The 23,765-nt window shown below is 53.4% G+C and overlaps 1 protein-coding gene across 4 annotated transcripts in view; it reads left to right on the forward strand.

The window, feature by feature from the left end:
- The window catches only part of PPP2R2B (protein phosphatase 2 regulatory subunit Bbeta), a 115,838-nt gene that overhangs the window by 82,155 nt on the left and 9,918 nt on the right, over window positions 1-23,765 (forward strand). For all 4 annotated transcript variants that reach the window (XM_075164437.1, XM_075164434.1, XM_075164435.1 and 1 more), the window contains 5 exons: window positions 3,315-3,412; window positions 4,952-5,117; window positions 7,544-7,656; window positions 19,172-19,349; window positions 22,043-22,207. In XM_075164437.1, coding sequence (XP_075020538.1) covers window positions 3,315-3,412; window positions 4,952-5,117; window positions 7,544-7,656; window positions 19,172-19,349; window positions 22,043-22,207 — 720 coding nt within the window. The remainder of the gene's footprint in view (window positions 1-3,314; window positions 3,413-4,951; window positions 5,118-7,543; window positions 7,657-19,171; window positions 19,350-22,042; window positions 22,208-23,765) is intronic.

Consider the following 23,765-nt stretch of genomic DNA (forward strand, 5'->3'; position numbering starts at 1 on the left):
CGTGGGGAAGTCATGGGTGCACCAGATGGTGCCTGGTTGCCTCCAGTCCTTGTTGGATGCGAAATGGTGATCTACAGGTCAGAGGCTGTGCATCAGGTTATCTGAGGCATTAATGGATTGTAAACCTATTGGCAGAGAGGTGATCTGTTAACAGAGGTTTTAAAGAGTGTGCAAGAACAGCAGAAGCAACCAAGAAGTATGTGTGGATTACACTGCCTAAGGGAAACCAGAAAAAAAAATCCTGAAAACCTTCCACGACCTGTTTTCCCAGTTGCTAAATGGGAACGGTATTTAACCAATAGTTTAAACCCAGCCAAGAGAGGAAGAACAGGTGATCTGAAGAAATTCAAAATCCATTCAGTGACTTTAACCCCAAAAGACTGAAATCCCTAACAGATGCTGCCTGTGCCCAGTGCTGCAGCCAGCTCCGCCGCAGTTAGCCTGAATCTTCACTGGTGTAAGCAAGAGCAGAGCTTGGCCCTTCTGCATTGCTTTTCAGCCTTTTTATTAACGTCAGTAGCAGATGGTTAAAACCTTTCTGTCAGACTCTGCTGCCCACAGAGGCAGTCTGAGGGAGAAGGGCTCCATGCGAGGGAATAAAGTGCTTTGCTTTAGGGCTTTCCAGTTCAGTGCTAGCCAGGCCAGCCCCCGGCATACACCCCCTTTTCTGCTTGCTCGGCAGGACAGGGGTGTTAACTGTTAGCCTCTTGGGTTTTGCTTCTGCAGTGCCATCTCCATCTGTGGTGAAATTGTCTCCCTAAATCTATTCACAGCAACCAAGTGTTGTAAATGAATTAAGATGAACTTCAGAATGCATTCACGTGTCACTACAAATGTGCTTCCTGCTGGAGAGGTGGGACAATATGGGGAAGATGCACGAATATTAATAGGAGCAGCCCGGAGTTCATCACTCACCTGCCTGCAGCCATCTGGATTTTCACAGCTCAGCAGATGTGGTGGGCTCCTTGCACACTGTCGGAGAAGATCCAGAGAGTGAGCGGGGAAACCCCCTCGAAGACACAGAGTGGTGGACAGTGTGAATAAACTGGGGATGGTTTTGTGTCCCTGGTTTCTCTGTGCTGGAGGGCTGGTTCCCCACTGGCACGGCTCAGAAGACACAACCCACCCGCATGGGCAGCAGAAGAGGCGAAGCCTGTGTGAACTGAGGCTCGGCAGCCATCTGCCTAATTGGGTGTGCCTGAGGTCGGGGTGCTGCTGCAGGCAGGCTGAGGGCAGCGGTGAGCAGTGGTGTGTGCCGGTGAGCAGTGGTGTGTGCCGGTGAGCAGTGGTGTGTGCCGGTGAGCAGCGGTGCGCTGGTGAGCAGCGGTGTGTGCCGGTCGGTGAGCAGCGGTGTGTGCCGGTGAGCAGCGGCGTGCGCGGGTCGGTGAGCAGCGGCGTGCGCGGGTCGGTGAGCAGTGGCGTGCGCTGGTCGGTGAGCAGTGGCGTGCGCTGGTTGGTGAGCAGCGGTGTGCGCTGGTGAGCAGCAGCGCACCGGTGAGCAGTGGTGTGTGCTGGTGAGTGCCCCACACTGCCAGTTGGGGTGGCTGCCCAGGCGCTGCCGGCTGTGGGTGGCTGTTCTGCCTCCCAAACCCACCTGGAGTCACTCGTTCGGCTCAGACACCATCCCGAGGTGGAGGTTTGTTGTTTTGGGGGAGCCTGTGGCCATGGAAGGGCCTCTCAGATGCCTCTTCTGGGAGACGCCATGGCACGGGGCATGCGTTTGGTGGGTGCTGTCTTGGCTAGCATCCTGGAAGGTGGACCGTCAGAAGCATTCCCAGCAGCTGCGGGAGTCTGTGCCAGTCTCTGAATTTGGGTTGATGGCCTTTTCTTCCTTGTCTTTTCTAATCTGCTGTGGTAACTTTCTAGTATGTATCTGAAAAGGATAAAAATCATAGGAGGGAGAAGGGACAATTCAGGTTATGTGGTTCAGATGCTTTCTCTGCTGGCACATGACAGAGCTAATAAGCAAGAGAAATCATCGTGGTGCTCAGAGGGCTCCAAGGGTGCCAGTGCCCATGGTCCGGGCGGCGCCGGTGGCCTGCGTGCGCAGCCGGTGTTTGCAGTGGTCTGCCCCTTCCCAGAGCCGCAGAGGCTGCAGCCGTGGGCTGCACAGCCCTGTTAGTTCTGGTGGACTGCAGAAATGAGAGGGAAAAGAAATGCAAATCCTGTCAGCCGTCATGGCAGGAATGAGCTGGCTGTTATCATAGCTAAGTGCCGTTCATTGCAAAATCAATCTTGCACCCAGCACTGGGTCTCCGAGGCTGCGTTCGTTCTTCCCCTTCCCCAGCTTCGTGCTGGCGGAGAGCTGCACTCCAGGCAGTGGGTGAACACCAGTTGGGCAGTAATTGCCGTGGCATTAACCTCTGACATTCTTCTAAAAATAGGCCCAATAAATCCCATCATTAGCAGCTCTCCTGCTTGCGTTGCCTCAAGGGTAAACTCTGCAGATTAAAGCGTTTACAAGTTACAGGTCCATGAGCGTTTCCTCGCTTTTCCCCGTTACTGCAGCTGAGCACCAGTCCTCGCTCAGGGGTTTTGCCTCCTGGTGATGGCACTTTGGTTTGTGGGGAAGGGGAGCAGTGCGAGCGTGGTGGCTTTTGGCTGAAAGGCGTCACTTTAATTTACCTTGATAGATGATGGGAGATTCAGCAACGGGCAGAGAAAGCTGGCACAGTTGATGTGGTTACCCAGGCTGCTCTGCCTGGTGGGTTCGGGTGGAGAGTACAAAGTGTCTTCACCCGTCTGCTCCCGGTCCTCCAAGGGTGAAGGCAAACCACCTCCCCAGGCGTCGGAGGGGAGCGAGGAAGCAGAAGAGCCGGGCGGGAGCGAAGCCTGCCCCTTGCACGGGCGCCGTTGGCGGGTGCCAGGGCGAGGACAGCTGGGGCACCAGGCGGCCCTGAGCCCTCCCGAATCGATCGCATCACCCAAAGTGGTGGGGGCAGCTCCCCAGGGCGTGAGGGGAGCGTGCCATGCTATGCCGTGCCGTGCCATGCCGCCCAGCTCCGTGCCCCTGCTGCAGGCAGCGGTCCCCAGGCTGCATTCGGCACAGGCACAGTGTGGGGATGGAAATACCCCTGAATTCGGCCGTTGGGGTGCAGGCCAGGGGCAAGGGGGCAGGAGTGCCAAGCAGGTCTTGGTTCCTGACAGCAAAGTTCCAAAATGCTATGGCCGTTATTGTTGTAGACAATAGAAAAATGGAGATTTATGGAGATCCCACAGGGGACGGAGCGCTGATAAGGCGTGTAGCTGCTTTCTAGATGCCTGTGAAAGCCAGTCTGCGGTTACTTAAATTGTCTTTGTCTTCTTCTTTCCAGCTGACATCATCTCTACAGTAGAATTCAACCACACCGGAGAATTACTAGCAACAGGGGACAAGGGGGGCCGTGTTGTAATATTTCAACGTGAGCAGGAGGTAAGTGCCAGTGAATGCAAAATGCCCATTTTATCCTTTTAAGAGAAGCTTCCTGCTGTTTCCTAATCTGTATGTGTCACTCCAAACCTCAGGTCTCTCCTGGCAGACTCCAAACTGAAAAGCAACTATTAACATACGCAGGACCAGATTTCATCTTGTAAAACACCCTCCAAAACCACGTTGCATTTCCTGCATCCTTTTGCTCTGGCTGCAGCTCTCTGCAGCTGGGTGTAACTTGAATCAGGCCGGCACATTTGAGTGTGCCGCGGGTGTCCATCTCATGGCTAACACCACCCCCCAAAAACCCTCTCGCACTGCCAAAATGTCCGGAAAGCGTAGATGGAGGAAACAATCATGTTTCGCCTCCAAAACACTTTGTCCCAGGAGATTTTAACAAACTCTTTTTGAGGTTGCAGTCTGCCCAGCCTTCTGCAGGAGTGGCGAGTGCTCGGCCTTCAGCACGGGCGCCTGCGCTGGCGGGCACAGAGCCGGCCTGGCCCGGGGGAGCTGCGCGGGTCCCCGCCGCCCGGGAGATTCCCCACCATTTCCAAAGCCGTCCCAGTTAGCTGGTCTGGCACGGCGCACGCGGCATCGCACAGTCTGAGCCGGCAGGAGCCATCCTCCCCTGTGGGTGTGTTTGCTGACGGTGGAAGGGATGAGTCAGGCCTGGCCATGAAAAATGTCGCGGTCCGATAACGGTTTTAAATTTTTCTCAAAGTTACAGCCTCAAAATTATTTCTATATACGCTGGACAAAACCGATCAGTTAAAGGTTACACTCATAGATGCTTCGTCAACCTTTCCAGCAATACTTAATTTCTCATTTCTCTCTCATTTTATTATTCTACTGCTTTTCTTGAACTTTAATCTTCCTAACGTCACACCGGGTGTATTCCATTCAGCTCCTAATTTGGAGCAGGACTGCGCTCCAGGGGAGAAATGGGGCTTCACTGGCCCACATGCATCATTTGCATGCGGGAAGTTTATCTCCACGATAGTTCTCGTTTAATTACCTCAGCCCCATTCAGAGCCTGGTGCTGGGTGGTTCACCACCTGGGATTTGCAGGTACACGATACCTTACGAGTCTGAGCCACGGCATGCAGCGTCAATTCGTGCAGAGATTGTGTCCTTTTTTTGGGTGCTTTATTTTTGCTTTATATTTGTGCACCTGCGGGGCAAACGCTGCTTATCCTGTGCAGGTGGCGTGGTGCCAGCGGCTCCTCTGGGGCTGGTTTCGGCACCTGGCAGGAGCTGGCACTTGGTCCCAGCCGTTCACCAGGGATGGCCAGCGCGGCGGGCTCCGTTCCCGCTCCATTCCCGCTCCGTTCCCACTCCGTTCCCGCCGAGCACACCAGCGTGCGGGAGCCGCTGTGCCAGGAGAGGCCATGCCTCGGCTTTCAGACCTGCACTGCATCACCGTGACCAGGCACTCGCCGTCACTTAACAAACCTTAGAGAACTAAAGAGTCAACAGAAAATGTTGCTCTCTGTACCTCTCGCTCTCTGTACCTCAAACCCCTCTCTGTTCCCCTTCCTGCAGAGCAAAAACCAGCCCCATCGCAGGGGAGAGTACAATGTCTACAGCACCTTCCAGAGCCACGAGCCGGAGTTCGATTACCTGAAGAGTTTGGAGATAGAGGAGAAGATCAATAAGATACGATGGCTCCCGCAGCAAAACGCAGCCTATTTCCTGCTCTCCACCAACGGTACGTGGCCGCGGCCGCGGGCAGCCTGGGCCGGTTGGGCAAGCACCAGCGCTGCCGTCCCACTGCTTCAGATTCCTGGCCCCCGACAGCCAGACGGGGCCTTCTCTGAAGGGTTTCTTCGGGAAAAATATATGTTAAAAAAATGTCGACTCCCTTCAGGGTAACACGGGTGTCACAGGGAGCAGGAACCTGGCTAGAACTCTCTGGCAGAGCTTGGTTCCCATGCACGAGGTTTTGTCCTTATTTCGTAGCATCCATTCTCTACAAGGGAGGGAGTCTTTTTCCCCTTGCTGACAACTTCTTTTTTTTTATTTTTTTTGATCTTGGGAATGCTTTTTTTTTTTTCCCTTTACTGTTTTCTTTTCTTTTTTTTTTAACTTTTTTTTTTTAAAGAAGAACTGCAGCTGATTTGTTTCAATTTGCAGCTGTGTTCAGCTCAGCAGTTCCATGTTATGTTCAGATAAATATCAGGAGGATCCAGGAATATTACTTGGGATGAATGGAACCTTAAGATGGATGTGACTTAATTACTTCAGGGGAAAAGGAGGGGTCTAATTATCTTCCATAACCAACTTACTTTGTATTATAGAATTGACTCTATTGATCATTGTAATAAAATTCAAAGACTTATTAAACTCATTTGGGGGTAGAATCATTGAAATGCAATGAAGATTAATTATAGAGCATAATGTTCTGTTAATTGAGTTTTTAAATAGTTTTTTGATTAACAGGGATATTATCTTTCCATTTGGGATGGTGTTTCATATGCTAGCAGGTTATCAAAATGATTCTTTTAGAAATACTCCCGTGTTATGCTGTTTCTTTTTGTTCTTACTGTTAAGCTAACATTATATATAGAAACCCCCTGAAGTAAAGCGGGTTAATAAAACAAAATTAATGGCACTCTATTGGAATTGCCATGTAAAGGAGAAAATGAAGATGGATGATACGGTTGTGTATGAAACCCGGTGGAAGTGATGATAAACTACTGATAGAGTCTCTGCCAGGAGAGAGGAAAGAAAACACCATTATTCAGAATAAAACCACGTGTTCCTGGGGCTCCTTCCCCTGGGGGCTTTGTGGCACAGAGCGGGTGGGATGCCAGGAGGGGACGGGGAGCTGTGGGGGGGGGCGTTCGGAGCTGCCTTCAGCACGTGGTAAATACCAGGCTCTGTGCAGTTTCTGGGTGGGGAAGGTCAGGATGACTTTTGAGTGAGTTACAGGCACCATTTCACCTCCTTCGGGGAGCTTTCAGGGACAGCTTACCTCCACACGTGCTTTGCTCCTTCGCAGTGCTGTTGTACCAGCCAGCTGGCCCATTGCTCTGCTCCAGTCATTGCACGCTGGATTTCTGCATGAACTCCACTGGAAGCAAAATAATTTACCTTCTGGCACCCTGTGCCTGATGAGCTTTACAGCCGTGCAGAGCTTCCAGCGCTTGCTGCCAGCATGGGCACTGCTGCAGCTACCTGCCCAGCACCCCAACACCTGCAGGGTGACACCCAGCTGGAGCCACCTTTGGGCGTCCCCGTCCCTCCTTGTGTTCCCTAAGGGGCTGGCGGGGCCGGCGTGGGGCTGGGGCGTGGAAGGCAGCGCCTTGGCGCTGGGGGTCAGCGGGCATGGCCGGGGGTGTTCGCAGTGCGAGGGTCAAAGAGGAGGAGAAGTAGAGCAGCTAGTGGGGACAGAATTAGGAGAGCTGCTGCATCATTGGTATTTAACACATTTCCAGTTACTAGAAGCTAAATTAATTCGGAAATTACTCTCAAAAAGTAACCAGTGGCCCCTGAATAACTGCCATATAAGCTAGGAAATGTAGGAGGAAAAAATCTTGTATGGGAGTCTGCTCTCGGCTGGCTTTCCAGTGGGTGTGCACGCCTGGGGGAAGGGGTGTGTGTGTCCACGTGTGCGCACGAGCGTGCACCATGCGCACGTTGGCAGTAGGGGGGAGCAGAGCAGCCGTGTGTGGCACTGGCCCATGGCTGGGACGTCGGGTTCAGTCTCCCTGCGCTGCCCAAGCTGCCGTGTCCTGGTGCCAGCACCTCGTCACCTCCTCTGGGGGTAACTCGGCCCCATCACTCGATATATCGAACGCCAACATTCAGGGCATGACCTCTGAGGCCCTGAGCCCTGGGAAATCACTTCTGTTATTTCTCCATTAATCCAATAGTTCTGTTTTGTTGTTCAACCATCTCCTTACATCTGGAATAAACACACTGGCAGTTGTCCAGCAGGAACAGGAAAACCAGGGCTCTGGGGATAAAGTGCTGTGGTGACAGGTACATCTCCTGTAACCACTTTCAGCAAGGTGCGGGTGGGGACGCAGCAGACTTTGCACTGTTAAACCAACCAGCGTGGCCTTAGCGTGTCCATCAGTGGGCGGCTGGGGGAACAGCCAGCCGTAACGCTCTCCTCTCTCCTGCCCCCAGATAAGACTGTGAAGCTATGGAAGGTCAGCGAGCGGGACAAGAGACCGGAGGGATACAATCTCAAGGATGAGGATGGCCGTCTCCGAGACCCCTCCATGATCACCATGCTACGGGTGAGTGTGGGAAGACCAAGGCTACCAAGGAGCCTTTCTCTTGGATGAAAATCACTGCCGGTGTCATCTGCGTGCCACGTTACCAGTAATGCCCTCGTGATGCGGCAGGTCGATGTCGGAGGGCAGGGGGGGTGCTCGTTGTCTTGGAGGCCGGTGCTTTGACTGGTGTGTGGGCACGGGAGCGGAGGAGGGAGCTGCTGCCGGAGTGGTGCCCAGGCTGCGCTGACTCTGGGCAGGTGTGCCACGAAGCGCCGCGTTTCGTCTCATGTCGGGTACCAGTGCCACGGTGTTGCTGCTGCACCGCCCTGCATGCCCGTCCTGGTGAGGAGGCAGTTAACGAGCTCTTTCTTCTTAGTGCATTCGCGATTGCAACTTCTGCGTCGGGAGCATGAGTACTTTCTCTAAATGAGTTTTCCTCCCAGCCTAAGAAGATTAAAACCGGCCTCCTGAATCAAATGTAAACACCTAAGGCTACGTTTTCCATTTACTGCAAGGGGGATGGATGCACAGACCCCATTAAAGCAGCCTGGCAAGGGGAGGCGTACGGGCACGGCAGCGCCCGTCTGCAGGGCATTGCTTTGCCGCCCTGGGAGCTGACTGCACCTGGCCAGCAGTGCCGGCAAATTTGCTCTTCCCCCAGTGCTGCCCTGGGATAGCTGTTTATGATCTTTAATTTGCATATAAAGAGCCAACTCTGGCCCGAGGCGATGCGTGCCCTGTTAATTCAATCAGAGTTCACCCTGTGCCCCAGGGAGCTCCGGCAGTGGTACAGGCAGCACTGGAGACCCCAAGTATGTGGGCTCCAGCCCAGCACCCTCTGCGGGAGCAGGTCCCTTGGCCTCCCCCAGCAGTGAGCAGGGTGCCCCTCTGCAAACGGGGAGAAGCTGTGCTCCCCTCTGCTTGATATTAGAGCAGAAACAGACAATAACTCCTTTAACCCATAGGCCTAGAAATGCCAATTATGCAGTAATTTTGTCATGACATTAATCAGACCAGACTAGCTTGTAATTTATTAACATCCTGTCAGAATTTGCATTTTGAGTACTTGGGGTTTTCATATTTATATATATAAAATTGTTGCTATGATTACCGTTGGCTCACTTTTATGGCTTCCAGTTCCACTGCAGATGAAGCCATTGAGAACCCCAGACAGGTAGTTAATTCTCATCTCCGTACTGACTTGCTCCTGGTGGCTGGCAGGCATTTTTCTTTACTGAGCAAGAAAACATTTTATTTCATGTATATATGTATCTGCTGTCATGTTTCAGGCAGCATTTCCAGACTAATACGCTGTTACCTAGACAGCCCGTTGGAGGAGTTTGCTCGGAATCTGGATGTCAGAGCTGGGGTTATCAACCCTCTGCAGGGCTGGGAGGCAGGTTTTAAAAAGACAGCAGTGCTACGGGGTGTTACTCCAGTTAGTGCTTCCTTCTCTGGCTAAACGCACTGGAAAAGCCCTGGGCTTACTGAGGAGACTCAGGTCACAGTTTCACCTAGGTCTGCTGTCTCGGAGCCCATGCCGAGCTCTGCTGCGGGCGGCTGTCGGCATCGGTCCTGTGCCCGGGGGCCTCCAGCACACCCTAACACACCGCTGAAAACCATGCAAAACAGCAAATGCAAGGTCAGCGTTCTCAAAGGAGCAATTTTTGAATATTGATTTATTTTTATATCTAGTGTATTCTTTAAGAACATTGAATTTCTGGGGGAAGTGAAGCAACTCAAGAATCCAGGATAAATGTGATGCATATTTCTCTTCCAACACAAATTGTATTAAAACTGCCAAAACATCAGTGTAACCTCTTAAGCAAAATATTTCTTTATGGGAACGCTGAGTTTTGACATTTTGAAATGAAACTTTTTAACTTTTTGAAAATGCATTTTTATCTTTTGGGTTGACCTGGCTATCAGCTCTGCAGGTCTCACGACATCCGTCTCGCCTGCGGTGGCCACCAGCCGGTCAGACCCGCGCTGGCAGGCGTGGGGAGCGCGGGGCGACATGTGCTGCAGCCGCGTCTGCCCAGACCTGCTGGTGGGTTCCCCCTTGCCTGGGCGAGGGGAGGCCACGAGGAGCACGGCGGGTGGCCCTGGCCGTGTGGCACCGTGTCCTCTCCTGCGCGTGGTGCCGGCTCTGCCGCCCTCCCCGCGGCAACGCTCACGTTGGCTTTGCAGTGCTGTGTGTGCCCGGGGGCTTAACGCTATCGTTTGGCTGCTCCTCCTCCTTCTCTTACCTGTGTTACAGACACTGGGGTGGGAAGGACAGGCAGCCTGCGTGTGTTTGCTTGGGGGTGGGCGCAGGGTGGATGCAGGGGTGCCCAGCTGGCGGGTCCCATCCCGGACCTGCCTCTGCGCTCCTCCGTCTGCTCCTGCTGCACCGGCAGGAAGCGGCTGTCGATCTATCGGAGCCTGCGATGGGGGTAATGACACCTCGGCGGGGCGCACAGGCGATGTGGTTATGAAAATAAATAAATAATCGTCGTGCTTATCTTCGCTATTGATTGTTGGCGTGAGCTGATTGCGTTTGATCGCATCCTGGTGCTTGAATTGGTGACCACAGGGTTGAAGCGGAGCCAAAAATCAACCTGGGTGTTGATTCATCCCTCAACCTGAAGTTACACCATCCAGCCTGTCCATCACTGCTGGTGCCCAGCGGCGTGTCCCCGAGGAGGGGCAGGGACGCAGAGGTGCTGCCAGTGTGGCCGGTGCCGGGTCCAGCCCTGGGCAGGGCAGTGCCGGGGATTTCCCGAGGACGTGGGCCAGCCCCGCAGTGTACGGGGGCCATGTTTGGGGTGGGGGCAGCCAGCCCATCCCACTGGGCACCTGCCTGCCCGTCCCTGCGCACCCCGGAGCACCCCTGCACTGCTGGGGTGGATGGAGGCGGCAGCGGTTGCTGGGAGTTTGTCAGGGAAGGAGGGAATTGTGATTTTTTTTTTTCCCCTGTAGAAAGTCATACTGAAATATCAGAGAACTGGACACTATTTATTGGAGTCCACTGTCTGCCTCGAAAGTTTCAGCCTTTGTTTTACTTTCAGTCCATTTGTTCCTGGTAGCAGCTTGATGCTTTATGGTTAGAGGAGTTTGCTACTGGAGTGTCTTCCCTTGCACTATGAGATGAGGCACTGCGATTCCCCGCTCTCCGGTGAGCAGCCCTGCGGGAACGTACAGCTCCTGCTTCACGGCAACAGGAAGAAGTAAAACACGATGTAATTGCTCAGTATTATGGTTATTAGTATCTGCCTGTGCAACGTCTGCCGTCCCTGAGGATGGAAGATTGAGGAGTCTTCAGCCAGCCCCAGTTTGATTTAATGTTTCGATGATTTTACTTAGACAGATATTTACATAGCTGTAACCATTTTGCTGCAGCTTGGTGTATCTTTGACATTTAATTGTCCTGTGATGCTCGTGCTTTGGAGTAAAGCCGCATCCATCCACAGTTTAATTTTCAACCACAGAGAAGTGAAAAAGGGTTTTAAAACCACCTTGCTGCAATCATCTCCTACCCTTTCTTCGTAATGGTTTAAATGTACTTGATGAGCATTGTTCTCTGAGGAATTTCTAACCCACATAGTGCAAAAGGAATATTTAACTTTGCTCAGACTGTAAAGTAAGGCTTTTGCTGTCATTAAAAGAGCTCTGCTTATTTGGATAGCCCCCAGTCTAATAGCTACAGCCCTTCGGCCTCATTTAACAGCCTCTCGAGTGCCGCTCAGTGTACAGCCGCACCTACGCCGTGGGATGTGTGCAGGAAATAATTAACACAAATAATATCCAGGGCTCAAATCTTTTTAAATAGAGAATGTGTTTGCTTTGATCCCTCACAGCGCAAGTCAGACTGTGGTGAAGCACTGGTGTGCATCCTCCCACCGGTACCGTCCCCCCCCGCAGCAGGAGGAGGCTCCGGGCACCCGGGTGCGGTGCGGCAAGATGCTGTCTGTGCCTCTGATGAGCAAAACTGGGGAAACCAGCCAGGAGAGACAGCTCCTGGGCCTCCCTTTGCTATAGAGAGGGTCTGATCTTTACATTGTTTAAAGAGAAGAAGCAGCAGCAGGCTGTGCTGCCAGCGCTGCCTTGACATGTAATACCTGAGCTCCAAGGGCCACAGGGACGGCCTTCTGCCTCCCCGATGTGCCGGGTGGAGGCTGCTGCTGAAGGATGTTCTTGTGTCAGGCCACTGTGGGTTCTCAAGCCAGGCTGGGATGTCTTACTCCAGCAGGTCCCCTGCTCCTGAGCTACATCTGCAGCAGAGAGAGCAGCCGGGGCTCCCCGGGGCTGGCGGGGGCTCTGGTCGGGGGCTCTCAGGAGGGGCTGCCTCCCCTCCTCTGTCCCGGTGAAACCCAGCGGAGCTCAGATACCATTTGGGAACAACTTTCCCTGCCCCGGACAGCTGATCTCTGCCCCAAGCACTTCAAAATGTAGGTAAGTAAGGAAGCACCCTGCAAACTGGCTGGTGTGCACCTAATGAGCCCAGGGGCCAGTTGCTCTGGGCAGCAGGGCCGTGTCTCACCCAGGTTATTAAGGACTCAGGAATTGCTGTGGTACAGAAGGTGGTTTTCTGTGGTCTCGACTGGACACCTTCCTGGGTGAGGAATGACCCTCCCAGGCCAAGCGCGGCGTGGGTGCGATGAGCAGGTGCATTGATGCGCTCGGTTCTTGGTGTTTGTAGCTGCCACAAATCTCCCTCTGATTAAGAGCTACCACTATACTCTCTCTATTCCAGCAAAATCCATCATAAATTCTGTTTTATATCTCCCGTTTTGCCAAAGTATTTATATTTCTTGGCCCCTGGGCACAGTTTCTGGGGAGGCTGTGCCGTGTTCTCGCTGCATCCAATGCACCCGACGGGCAGCCCCAGAGCGGGGCTGTGTGACGGGAGAGGGAAGGGGATGGGGGATGCTTCGGAGGACTGCTGTGCTGCTGCATTTCTACCCCGGCAAAGAGATTTGTCTGTCTTTCCCTTGTATACATTCTCCAAAGCATTATCATTTAAATGACAAGGTAATGTGAAACATTTGGCTTTTTTTTGGCTATAAAATGCACATGGCAGAACTAATCAATTTCAAATGATCGTCATCAAACCATTGCCACAGAAATTAAAAAAAAAAGGATTTTCCCATTTTCATTAGTCGTTTACATTGCTCTAAAGCAGCTCAATGTGTAATACTTGCATGCTCAGCTGCCCTTTGGTAGCCTGGCCCCTCTGCCCGAGCAGGGCCGCGCTGGGCTCACCACCATGCAGTGCCATTTCTGGGAAGCCGGTGTACTGGTCTGGGGCGTGCTGGGGACCTGTGTGGTTACTGTCTTGGAGGTGCTTGATTTTTGTGGCTCTTGAAGCAACACCCTGTATGAAGAAGGAAGGGTTTGGCTCGGTCTCCCGCTCAGGCATGGCCAGTCTGCAGGGCTCGGGCTCTGAAGTCACCCGTGGAGGTAATGGTGGTTCCCCCAGGGACGGGCAGCGCCAGCACCTCGCGCCACGGCTGCGGGGCGCAGGAGGGTCTGGCTGGGTGTGGGGACGGGGCACTCGCGGCACGGCCGCAGCGAGTCTGCAGAGCGGGGACTCCCTCCTGGCCAAGCCAGCGGCAGCACCCAGCCCGCCAGCGTGCATTGCCTGCACCTCTGCCTCTTTCATTCTGCAGATACTTGAAAAGAAACGAAGGAGCCTGTTCTGCTGCTGCTTTTCTCATTTTTTTTGTTTTTCCCAGGTCATGAGTTGAATTCTTTTTTTCCTGGTGAAAACTCATTATTCATCCATTTAATACTTGTAAACTTGCCTTGAAATGCCAATGACCAGAATTGACCTTTCAGATACTTTTTTTCATCTCTTTTTCCACAGCAATTACACTGCTGGTATCTGTGTCTAGACGTACTGTAAAAACAATGTGCTGGGCAGAATTATCAAATGGGTTTGGATTGCTTTGAATTTGTGTTTGGTAACATGGCTGTGCTTCTACACACTTATCCTGGGAAAAGTAGGAAAATTGTAAACTGCTAGGCGGGATTTTACTGACACTGGCTTTTTTTCAGCAGGAGAAATAAGTTAAAAAATATCTTTTAAAACATTCATGTCTTTAAGGGAATGCAATTCTCATGAGATTGGCATGAAGAGTTCAGGATTTTTAACTTCAGATAAGAAAAGGTCTGTTTGTTCTTTGAGGCTTCTGCAAACTCATTTCAGAATTTAGGTACAGATGGTGGAAATAATCCTGGAGTGTAATAACTGAACTAGGACAAATTCTGAGTTACAAACAAAAAAAAAATCCTATCGTGCTATAAAAATACACAAAGAACGGGAAAACTGGGATGATTTGGGCTGTATGTGGAACGACACTTGCAGTCAATGTTCAGCCTTGCACTAAAAACCCTTCGTGAACTGGCCCCTTTTTTTGGGGGGGGTATTTGTGTTGGTGGCCCGAACAGTTGGCCCACATGGACTACCTTCAGTCTTTGAACTCGGCTCCTCGGTGCTGATGGAGCAGAGCCCAGCAGACGCTCCTGCGACTCAGCTCCCGTTGTGGCTGGGACCCGCTGCCCACGAATGGCTCTCGTTGGCTTCTTGCTGGGGCATCCAAGTGGGGACAGAAGGACGATAGCCCCGCTTCTGCCCTACCGCAGGGCTGGGGGCTCCGGGAGGGAGCGTGGGGCAGGCGGTGCAAGGACCTGCCGCCTGCTCCTGCGGCCCTTGCTTACTCCCACGGCGCAGCAGATGCTCGGCACGCAGCCAGGTACGGTGTCACACCTTCTCCTCCTGCAGCTGCGAGTGTGCGCTGAGCGCCTGCCGGTGCCGGTACCGCTGCCCTGCGGTGTGCCAGCAGCCTCTTCCGTGGCGGAGCGGTCATCGAGAAGGCTCCGGCTGGCAGATCTGCCAGGCAGGACATGCTCCAGCGCTGGCTGCACCGTCCTCCCTGCAGACCTGGTGTCCATAGTCCTCCCCCTGCTCCTGCCCCCTGAGCTGGGACTCGGACCCTTTTGGGGCAGCCTGCACCTTTTGGACCTGCACACGTGAAGGTGGATCTTCAGCTGGCAGCAAGTCTGTGCCTGCGTTTCGTTGTATGAAAAAAGGCTCAGTAACAGGCAACAGAAGCAGCGGTGTTAGTGTGATGCTTAGCAGGGAGGGAAATGTCTAGGGAAAAGAGATGAAACCAGAAGCTCTATCAGCTACATGGACCGGTAATGGGATAGTGGGTTTATCCTCCCGCAGGAAGGTACCTTCCGCACTTCATGGGGAAGGTCCAATAAGACAAAATCCTGAAGAGTGTGAAATTGTCATTCTGCCATGAAAATAGTGTTTGATGCACATTTTGTCTGCAAAATATTAATCTGCAGGCAGCATTGGCCAGTTACAGAATATGCCTTTTGTAGGTAAGAAATAAACGTCGGGGAGCACGTTCAGAGGAGCTCAGCTGCTGGTGCAGGTGAAGAACCTTGCCGGATTTATCCCCGAGCAGCTAGCTCTGCTCTCTGATTTGCCAGGAACTGGATTACGTTTTCCTTCTTGCAAACCCAAGGCTAGGGTTAATCTGGGCTTCAGCTGTGACTAATCCCACTTGGCCAAATCCTGCCAGCTCACCGAGACTGTGCAAGGCTGCGGAGCAAACTGCGCGCCAGGCAGTGATTGTGCGGAGCAGGGGCGGGTGGGCTGGCGGGAGAAGGGCTACGCCTGGGTGGCTGCGCTGGCCTGGTGCTGCCACCGCTGCTCGGCTCGCACCAGAAAGGGCAGAGCTTGTCCGGCTGTAAATGCAAAAGGAGAGAGGAAAGCTCTGCCCCGTCTGCTGGTTTACAGCATCGTGGTTAAACGCGAGCGCCGCCGTACACGCCGAGCGGGCCGCGGTGGGAGCTGCTTTGCAGTTGCCATTACAGCCACGGCGCTGTCGGGCTGACCTGCTGCCGGTCCCGCTGCATGTAGCAGGTAATGGCTCAGTCAAAGCTCTGCGGTTGGTGCTGAGGCTTGGTAAGGCTTGACGAGGTGTGGACTGGATAGACACCTAAATGGATTATTTATTGATTTTCTTTTTTTAATGGCTACAACGCTGGGTCAGATTTGTATCTCAGCGTAAGTCCAGTGCGGCTCCATTGTGCTAAGAGGATTTCCATGGAGGTAACGGAGAGCAAAGCCTCCTTCTCCATTACACAGAAATGGGTGCGTGGTCCCACACTGACCAGTCTGTGGTCGCCCTCTCCCCTGTCTGCCCATGGCCTGGAGACCGCGCAGGGGCGGGTGCAGGACCCGCACCAGGGCGATGCCGGGGCACAGCAGCAGCTTTCTGGGGCAGAGGCGGTATCGCTGCTTTGCTTGTCGCGCTAGGCTTTCCCTTCATGAGCCAGCCCTGTCAAATTCACACCCGTTAGGGATTTTTGGCCTCCAGTGTGTCCCGTGAGAAGGATTCCCAGTAGTGCTTTCGCCTTGTCCCACCTCTCTGCGGGGCTGTGCCGGGGGTTTTCTGTCACCGGTCTGACCCCAGTGACGGGCAGCTCAAACCCGGCACATGTTGGACTTGTGCTTGTGAGAGGTTATGTGACCGTGTCATCCTGGAGGCCTCAATCTTTTTCCCCTGTATATTGACTTGCGTTTTGAAAATGCTGCATGCCACATAGACTTCTGGGCAGAGGACAAGGTTTTCCTGAGAAACACTGAATCTTTGCATCTCTTCAGGCCGCATCCATCACAGCGCCATGAATGACGAGGAGAAGCTCTGCCACACGAAGCTTTTCCCCCGGGAGCAGGGAGCATTTGGTGACAGTCAATGTGACAGACAATGAAAGGGGGAAACCTGATAGGAACAGGGGACAAAGTAGTGAAGCTGCAACCATTACTGACATCGCGTTACCTGTGCCGTGATCCTTTGCTCGGTGGCTGGAGGTGGCAGGAGGAAACGCAGCACTGGCGGTGGGAAGGGGCCAGGGGCCGCCGGCTCCCTCCACCCCCCAACCACAGAAAAAAATGAATTTTACAGCTCAAGGGAGGATTAGTGCCTCATTAACTCAGGAAAGGTGAAGCCTTCGCCAAACAAGGAGAGAGGAATCGAGTATCATGTGCGCTTTGAATGAGTGGGACTGGCTCTTTTGGGTGCCTGCTAAAGGCAGAAAGAAAAATTAAGACATATTTTGTTTTAAATGAAAAATGACTGGCATTCCCCCCCCTTCCTGAAAACAGAAAGTAATTTAATTTATTAGTGGTTTATTTTATTTGACAGCCTTTCTGTGTACTTGATGCGGTTTGTTACACTGAATTACCCTTTAATAATGGGTATATATAATACCAGAGCCTGCCCTGCAGGTTGGCTCTGTAATTGAAGAAGGGATGCACTGAGGAAGTCTCTGTGCTGTTGAGGATTGCCATGGCAATGCTGGTGGGAGCCGGGTGGTTTAGGCAGACACTGAATTGGACTCTGCGTGCTTCAAAAAAAAAAAAAAGACCAAATTTCAGTTGCTGTCACGTTGCCCCATTTGTTGGGCACTTTCTCTTCACCGTCGCTGTCCGCTGCCACCCTGAGCCGCTCCCTGCCTGCCCAGCTGGGCTCGGGACGGCGTGGCTGCGGCACCCGGAGCAGTCTGCGGGGTCTTCCCTCAGACCACCCTTTCTTTTCCTTTATTGTACGTTAAGCAGAAATGTAACGCGGGTGTCTGTCAGCCGCTGGCACGGGTCCCTGGGGCGCTGGGAGTTGCGTTGTTGGAGACCAGGCAGTGCACTAGGAAAGACGCAGCCAAGAACAGTCCTGTGGTAGCGAGCGGGATGAGCGGGGAGAGGGAGACTGAAGGCTCTTCTCTGCCTGTGATTCGCGTGTCGGCGAGGGCGCGCGTCAGTGCCAGCACCAGGGTCGAGCCGTCGGCATGGGCTTGCATCGGCCTCCCCCGCAGTGGCCATGTTTCCAGCCAGCTTCAGGGCAGACTTAAGCGGAGAAGAGATTAAACCCAGGCCGGGGCTCAGCCTGCGCTGGGCAGCTGCTCCTCTTGGCAGTCCTGAGACGGGGTTTGCCTTCCGCTGCAAAATTTCTGCTGTTGTGGGACGAGATTCCCACCCGGTGTGTGCTCCCAGCACGTTCCTGGCTGCTCCTGCCTCAAAATGTCAGTGCTTTCAGATTTAGATACTTATTGTTGATACCCTTAAGCAAAAGCTCGCAGCACATGGTGAGAAGGGGCACGGACACTTGCTGTTTTCCGTATTCCAGTGCAGATGCTTGCCACTGTAGCAGATAAAAATCCTGCCGTAACAAAATACTCATGGGTGACCAGGTTTGTTCTTCTCATGGGGTTTTACCTGGTGACAGACTAAGTTCCAGACATAAAAAACTCCTTAGAATTTGGCTCTGAAGTAGTGTGTGGAGAATTTCCTTGGCTGAAGAGTTTATCTTACTCTGTGGTTGTGAGTAGCTGCCATATAAGAATCGGGTAGGGAATTGTGCTGAAATCCTCTGCCAAAGCCTTTGCTGTACTTATTTTTGTGCCTGGCGAGGCGTGGCGTAACCATTGAACCCTCTCCCTTTGCGCAACCGTCATGTTTCCGACGGTCTGAACGACAGGCGGTTCCTGTAATCCCTGAGCAAAACGCGAGCCTCCGTCCCCAGATGGCTGAGCAGAGTCCTTCAGCGGCAAACGATGCATCATTGACTGTGTCAGACTGAATTAGCAGGCAGGCTCGTCACATTAAGCTCAGGCTCTGAGCTGGCAGTCCCTGTGCTCTAGTGTCACTCGAGCTGGCTGTCACACTCCCGTCCCCACCTCTGCAGCCATGGGAAATCTGTTTGGGCAGCATACAGATAATATATACAGTAATGAAGTAGCTTGAGGGAATAGCTTACTGGCAAACGGGAGCACAGACTGACACCTTTCTAGTGTATTAAGTTGCCTTAAGAGCATTATGTCTGAAGTTATTACTTACACCGCTCCTTGCATACACTGTTCTTACTGCATCTCTCCATCCCCCAATGTTTACATGAGTTATGCTTATCAATCTAAAGGCAAACTTGTAGCTCTGTTTCTAGTCCCTCCATCTGTCCCTGCCCTGTGCGTTCCCTTTCCCTGTCTCTTCTCATCTCTTACTTCCCTCACTTCACTGTGAAGCAAATGCAAAAAACTTAAAAGAAAAATCTGGTGCTGACCTGGCTCTCTCAAGAAATATATTTCTGTTAGAAATGCTCCAGCAATTTCAGATTCTGGTTAACAGTGACAAAACAAGGCAGAAGTGGGGTTTTTTTTAAAAAAAAAAGAAAGAATGCTTGCTGCAGCAGAGATCCCAGCCTGGTTTACTGGGCTCTCGCTGCCTCACTGCAATCTAACCGTACTGGTGCCTCTTCCAAAAGTAAAAGGCTTTCGTGTCTGCTTGTCCTTCTGTTCATACACTTGGAAAGGCGTTAGGTTTCCTTGGTGAGAGCGTGGAGGGTGGGATGGAGCGCTGCCAGTCGGAGCTGTGTGGGCACCCGCCGTAGCCGTGGGGGCGTCCCCCCCGTGCCGGGTGCTGGCGTGGGTTGAGTGGGACAGCCGGACCCTGTCCCTGGGTGCTGACGCTCTGCTTCCCATCCTGCAGGTACCCGTGCTCCGGCCCATGGACCTGATGGTGGAGGCCACTCCCCGGAGGGTGTTTGCCAACGCGCATACCTACCACATCAACTCCATCTCTGTCAACAGCGACTACGAGACCTACATGTCGGCGGACGACCTGAGGATAAACCTGTGGAACTTTGAAATCACAAATCAAAGTTTTAGTATCCTTTGGTGCGTGCTGCCCCGTGGCCCCTGGGACGGTCCCAGCCCAGCCAAGAGCAGGAATAAGGGAGGTGCCTTGGCTGGCAAGTGGGGTGTAAAAGCCCTGGGAGCCCAGACACGTGCGAACGTCAGTGGGAGAATGAGAAAGCTGGACGGGGAGACAGGTCCCCAGTGAAGGTGAGCGGCAGAGGGGTCCGGCTCCGTGGGAGGCAGCAGAGCCGTGCCTGTGACTGCTGTGGTGGTGACCGAGCAGGTAGCGCAGCATCTCACCTGGCCCCGTCCCCGCACCCCGATCACAGCTCCTCGGTACAGGAGCTTCACCCTCTGGCAAGGGCTCGCAGGGGCTCAGGATTACAAAATAGGGCTGACAGCCATGCATCCGACTGCAGAACACCTGAAATGCCATCCCCAGATGTCGTTACCAAGGCACTTCCCTCTCGTCTCTGCCCGGGCTGAGCCGTGCCACCGGCGGGACGCCGGGTGTCTCCAGCGGGCACATTTGGCCGTCACACCAAACCGCTCCCTCCGCGGCACAGGGCTCAGCTGGTGTCGTCGCGACTGCTGCCTCCCGGTGTGGGTGACACATTTTTGAATTTTGCCTGCAGGGTCTATGTGGGGTGGGCGAGAGGGAGGGGAGTCCGCGGGTGATGGAGAAGACACTTGCCTTGGGGAAGACGGAGAGAGGAAATATTAATCATGCAGTCTGCATTGTACCCTGCAGTGGGGTGACAGGCTGCCAGTCACAGTTGTACAAATGAGGTCGTGCCAGTCACCCTTGTAACGGCCGCATCAGAAATAGTAACAACGGGGCACTAATCATCGATGATATTTATATAGTGTTTCCTCCTGAGAAATCCCCAGGGCATATGGCAAATTTAGGCAGCTGGAGAGGATTTCAGCAGTCACAGGCGTGTGGCTGGTGGGAGCTCAAAGTGGGTACGGTTGAGCAGGGCTGCACTGTGTGTTACATTTTGGGGAAGAAGGTTGAGGAGTGCTAAATTTGGGTAAAAACTCAGGGAGTTTAGGTGGCTTGAGGGAGTTTGGTCAAGGTGCAAGTGCAGCACCCAAAATGCTTGCTAAGAGTTGATGGAGAAACGTCACCACCAGAGAGATGTCCACTCAGATGTCCCATCCCATCGGCTTGCTGGTGCTTTGGTGTCACCTCTCTGCCCGGTGCCTTGGAGCCCCTTACCGGGGTGTCCCCGGTTTGGCTACGTTTGGCCGAGCCATGGGACAGCCCCACCAGGCTCTCCGCAGGGTACCCGATGGGGCGCTGGGTGATGCTGGCATGGCGGGGAGGAGACCCACGGCAGCACCGCCTGCCTGCCCGGGGAGGGGAGGAGTATGTAGCTGATTTTCACTTTTGTTGACAAAAACCAAATCTGGTCCCTGCCTGACTGAGAGTTGAAAAGAGGCAGTGCTGTGGATTGGAGTTTCTTAGTTTTGTGCATGTCACCCACCCGCTGCACAGTTTGATGGGATTTGAAACCTCTGCTGAGCAAAGCATCGGGGCTGTCGCGAGCTGTTATTGCGGGTCAGAAGTGCAGGATCGCTACAGAACCACGGGGAGTGCAGCAGCACTGTGACACAGTGCGGTCCTGTACTGCTTCTCATGGCAGACTGTCAGCATCCCTTACAAACACCAGTACATCCAGACTTGCGGCAGTGTGGGAGGGAGCGATCGCTGTCACGCAGGGCCGTGTGCTGGGTTCAGGTCTGCCTTGGACTGGGATCCAGGTTCTGCTGCGGACCCGCAGCACGGCCAGGCTGTGAAACCACTCAGTGGCTCTGAACTGTGGCGGCTTCTTCTGCGGGAATGCTTGCTGTTGTAAAACATCCCACATGGGTGAGAAATTCGTATCTTCTTCTTCTTTATTTTTTTTTTTAAACTCCTCTGTCTTGCCAGGAACAGCAGGATCTTAATTTGCTTTCCAGGGGGTGAGGAAAGGTGCTGTTTCTTTTTCCCCCTCTGCACTTTTACCCCTCTGTGGGTAAATCATCCCATGCTGGGTGTCTGAATTGCACTGTAAGATCTGAAGCCGCTTCCACTGGTGACCGCTGGCTTGGCGTCAGGCTGGGACAGACGCTTGTCAGCCGTCCCCGGCGGCACTGGGATGCTCTGTGGGGCTGTGCAGGTTCCTTGCCGGCACCATCCGTGGGGCCTGGGGACAGGGTCTGCAGCTCGATTTTCAACCCAACATTTCACTGAGCCCAAGCACGTGAAATGTTTTGGAAATTACACATCCCTGGGCAGCCACGCCTGGGTTGAGGTGGTTTTCTGTTGGTCATTGGGCTCTGGATTTTGTTTCCTCTCCGTTGTTTTTGGTGCAGCTACTCACCTTGCCCCGATGCTGCAATAAAAGACATTTACTCTGGCCTGGGGTGAATGGGCAGAGTCAGGTCTCGTGCTGTGCAGAGGGGGTCCAGGCCATGGTACCAGAGCTGTGGGCCCCGGCTGAACAGAAGAAGTGACGGATGTTGGCTTTCCCCTGTGCTGGCGCTGGCTGGTCCCGGCTCGGCGCTGCGGTTCTGCCCCAGGATGGTGCTGCTCTCCTGGGAACACCTGGTTTGCAGGGGCGAGGGGAAGCCCAGGCGCCCAGAGGCATCAGCAGGAGGGGCAGTGGGAGGAGACCCCACGGGAGGAGGGGGGTCTGGGCCGGGCTATGTGGGGCTCCTTGACTCGCCCTGCCAGACATCGTGGACATCAAGCCAGCCAACATGGAGGAACTGACGGAGGTGATCACGGCCGCTGAGTTCCACCCGCACCACTGCAACACCTTCGTCTACAGCAGCAGCAAAGGCACCATCCGGCTGTGCGACATGCGCACCTCCGCCCTCTGTGACCGCCACGCCAAGTGTGAGTACAGCCCCTGCCAGCGGGACGGCCGGGACAGGGTCCCCTTTGGGTTGAAAGAGTCCAAAAAAGGGAGTGCAGAGACCGACCTGGGCTCAGGTCTGCCCTGCCACCTCACCCCATCCCTCGGGGTGTGCTGGGCTGTAGTCATGCCTGCCCCTGAGCGTTCCCATGGCCATCTGCCCTCAGTCCTGCCCGTCCCCGAAAGGAGCAGCTTCCCCTGGGTCCTGACCCCACACCCTTTGGGGGAACATGTTAAAAACCCCATGATGATGTTTCGGCAGCCGCGGGTCCGAGCGGTCACTGGGATGTCGGTGCACAGCAACTATGGAGCTGTCAATGCCAGAAGACAGGGAGTGCTGTGTTTCTTCAAGCTGTTTGTCCAGATAGCCCCATGTCCTGTTGTCGACTGTGGTTGATGCTGCAGGGGTCAGGATGTGCAGAAAAGCCGCCTTAAAATCTGGAGTAAGCTGGGCAGCTAGGGAGCTTGTCCTTGGTCCTCGCTGGGCCGATGTGATGAGTGAGCTGCTGCTGAGGCAGCCAGCGAAGCTTGGTTCCTGCTCAGCCTGTGTGTGTCAGGAGGTTGTTACTGGAAATATTCTCCTTATCAGCAACTGCTCAGTAAAATACCGGCATGAACACCTACGGCACTTATGGCTGGGCTGGTAAATACCTGTTGCTGTTCTTTGTGCCTTAGCAGTTTCTGGAAGGCAGCTCTGTGCTGAGCGCAGCGTTGTAAATAAGACACAAAGATGGGACAGACTTAAAGGACTTTGGTATCTGCCTTATGAAAATGAAATATGGCAGAAGCAAGGGCTACTGTGCTGTGTGACTGGGCAGCTAAGCCCCTGTGTCCCCTGTTCTTGTTTGAGTTTCCTTCAGAAAATGGCCAATATCTTGTGGGAAATCAAGGAGATTTTCAGTATTTGAAGTGCGATCATGTTATGAGAACAAGATGCACAAACCGGGTGCAACTTACTGGAGCCCCATGCTAATAATCTATATCCGGAGAGCACCTGGGTGTGTTTCAGATTTAGGTCCTAGAGGCGATAGGGAATTGCACACCGGCTGTTGCTTCTGGGCTTTTGAGCTGCGGTCGCAGTCTGATACCTGTTTTTAAACTGGAGTAAAGTGGCTGGAGATTCGGAAATATCAAATGGCAGTTTTCCCAAATCCTGAACAAAACACACCTTTCTGTTCTTGCATTTGCCGACTGTGTCTCGCAGTCCTACAGTGATGGCTCCCAGCTGAGAATCAGAATACAATTAAGGAGCAAACAAAATTCATTTTTCTGACACTTCAGCGGCAGAAGCCTCCCCCGGCATTTCCCTTTGTTTAGGTACCGCTGCGTCCCTCCAGCCCTCCGCAAGCACACCGGCCAGCGGTGAATCCCGGCTCAGTTTGACCTCTCCCGTGACATTTCCTTATTGATTTCCCTCCAGCCCTCAGAAGCATCAGCCTCAGTCAATTGCAGTTCAGCAGATGTGTGAGTCGAAATTGAGACAGTTCATCAAAGTTCAAAATGAAAAGCAACATTGGCTTTTGGAGGCGCATCCTCCAA

This window comes from Calonectris borealis, chromosome 15 (assembly GCF_964195595.1).
Source record: "Calonectris borealis chromosome 15, bCalBor7.hap1.2, whole genome shotgun sequence".
NCBI classification, from domain to species: domain Eukaryota; kingdom Metazoa; phylum Chordata; class Aves; order Procellariiformes; family Procellariidae; genus Calonectris; species Calonectris borealis.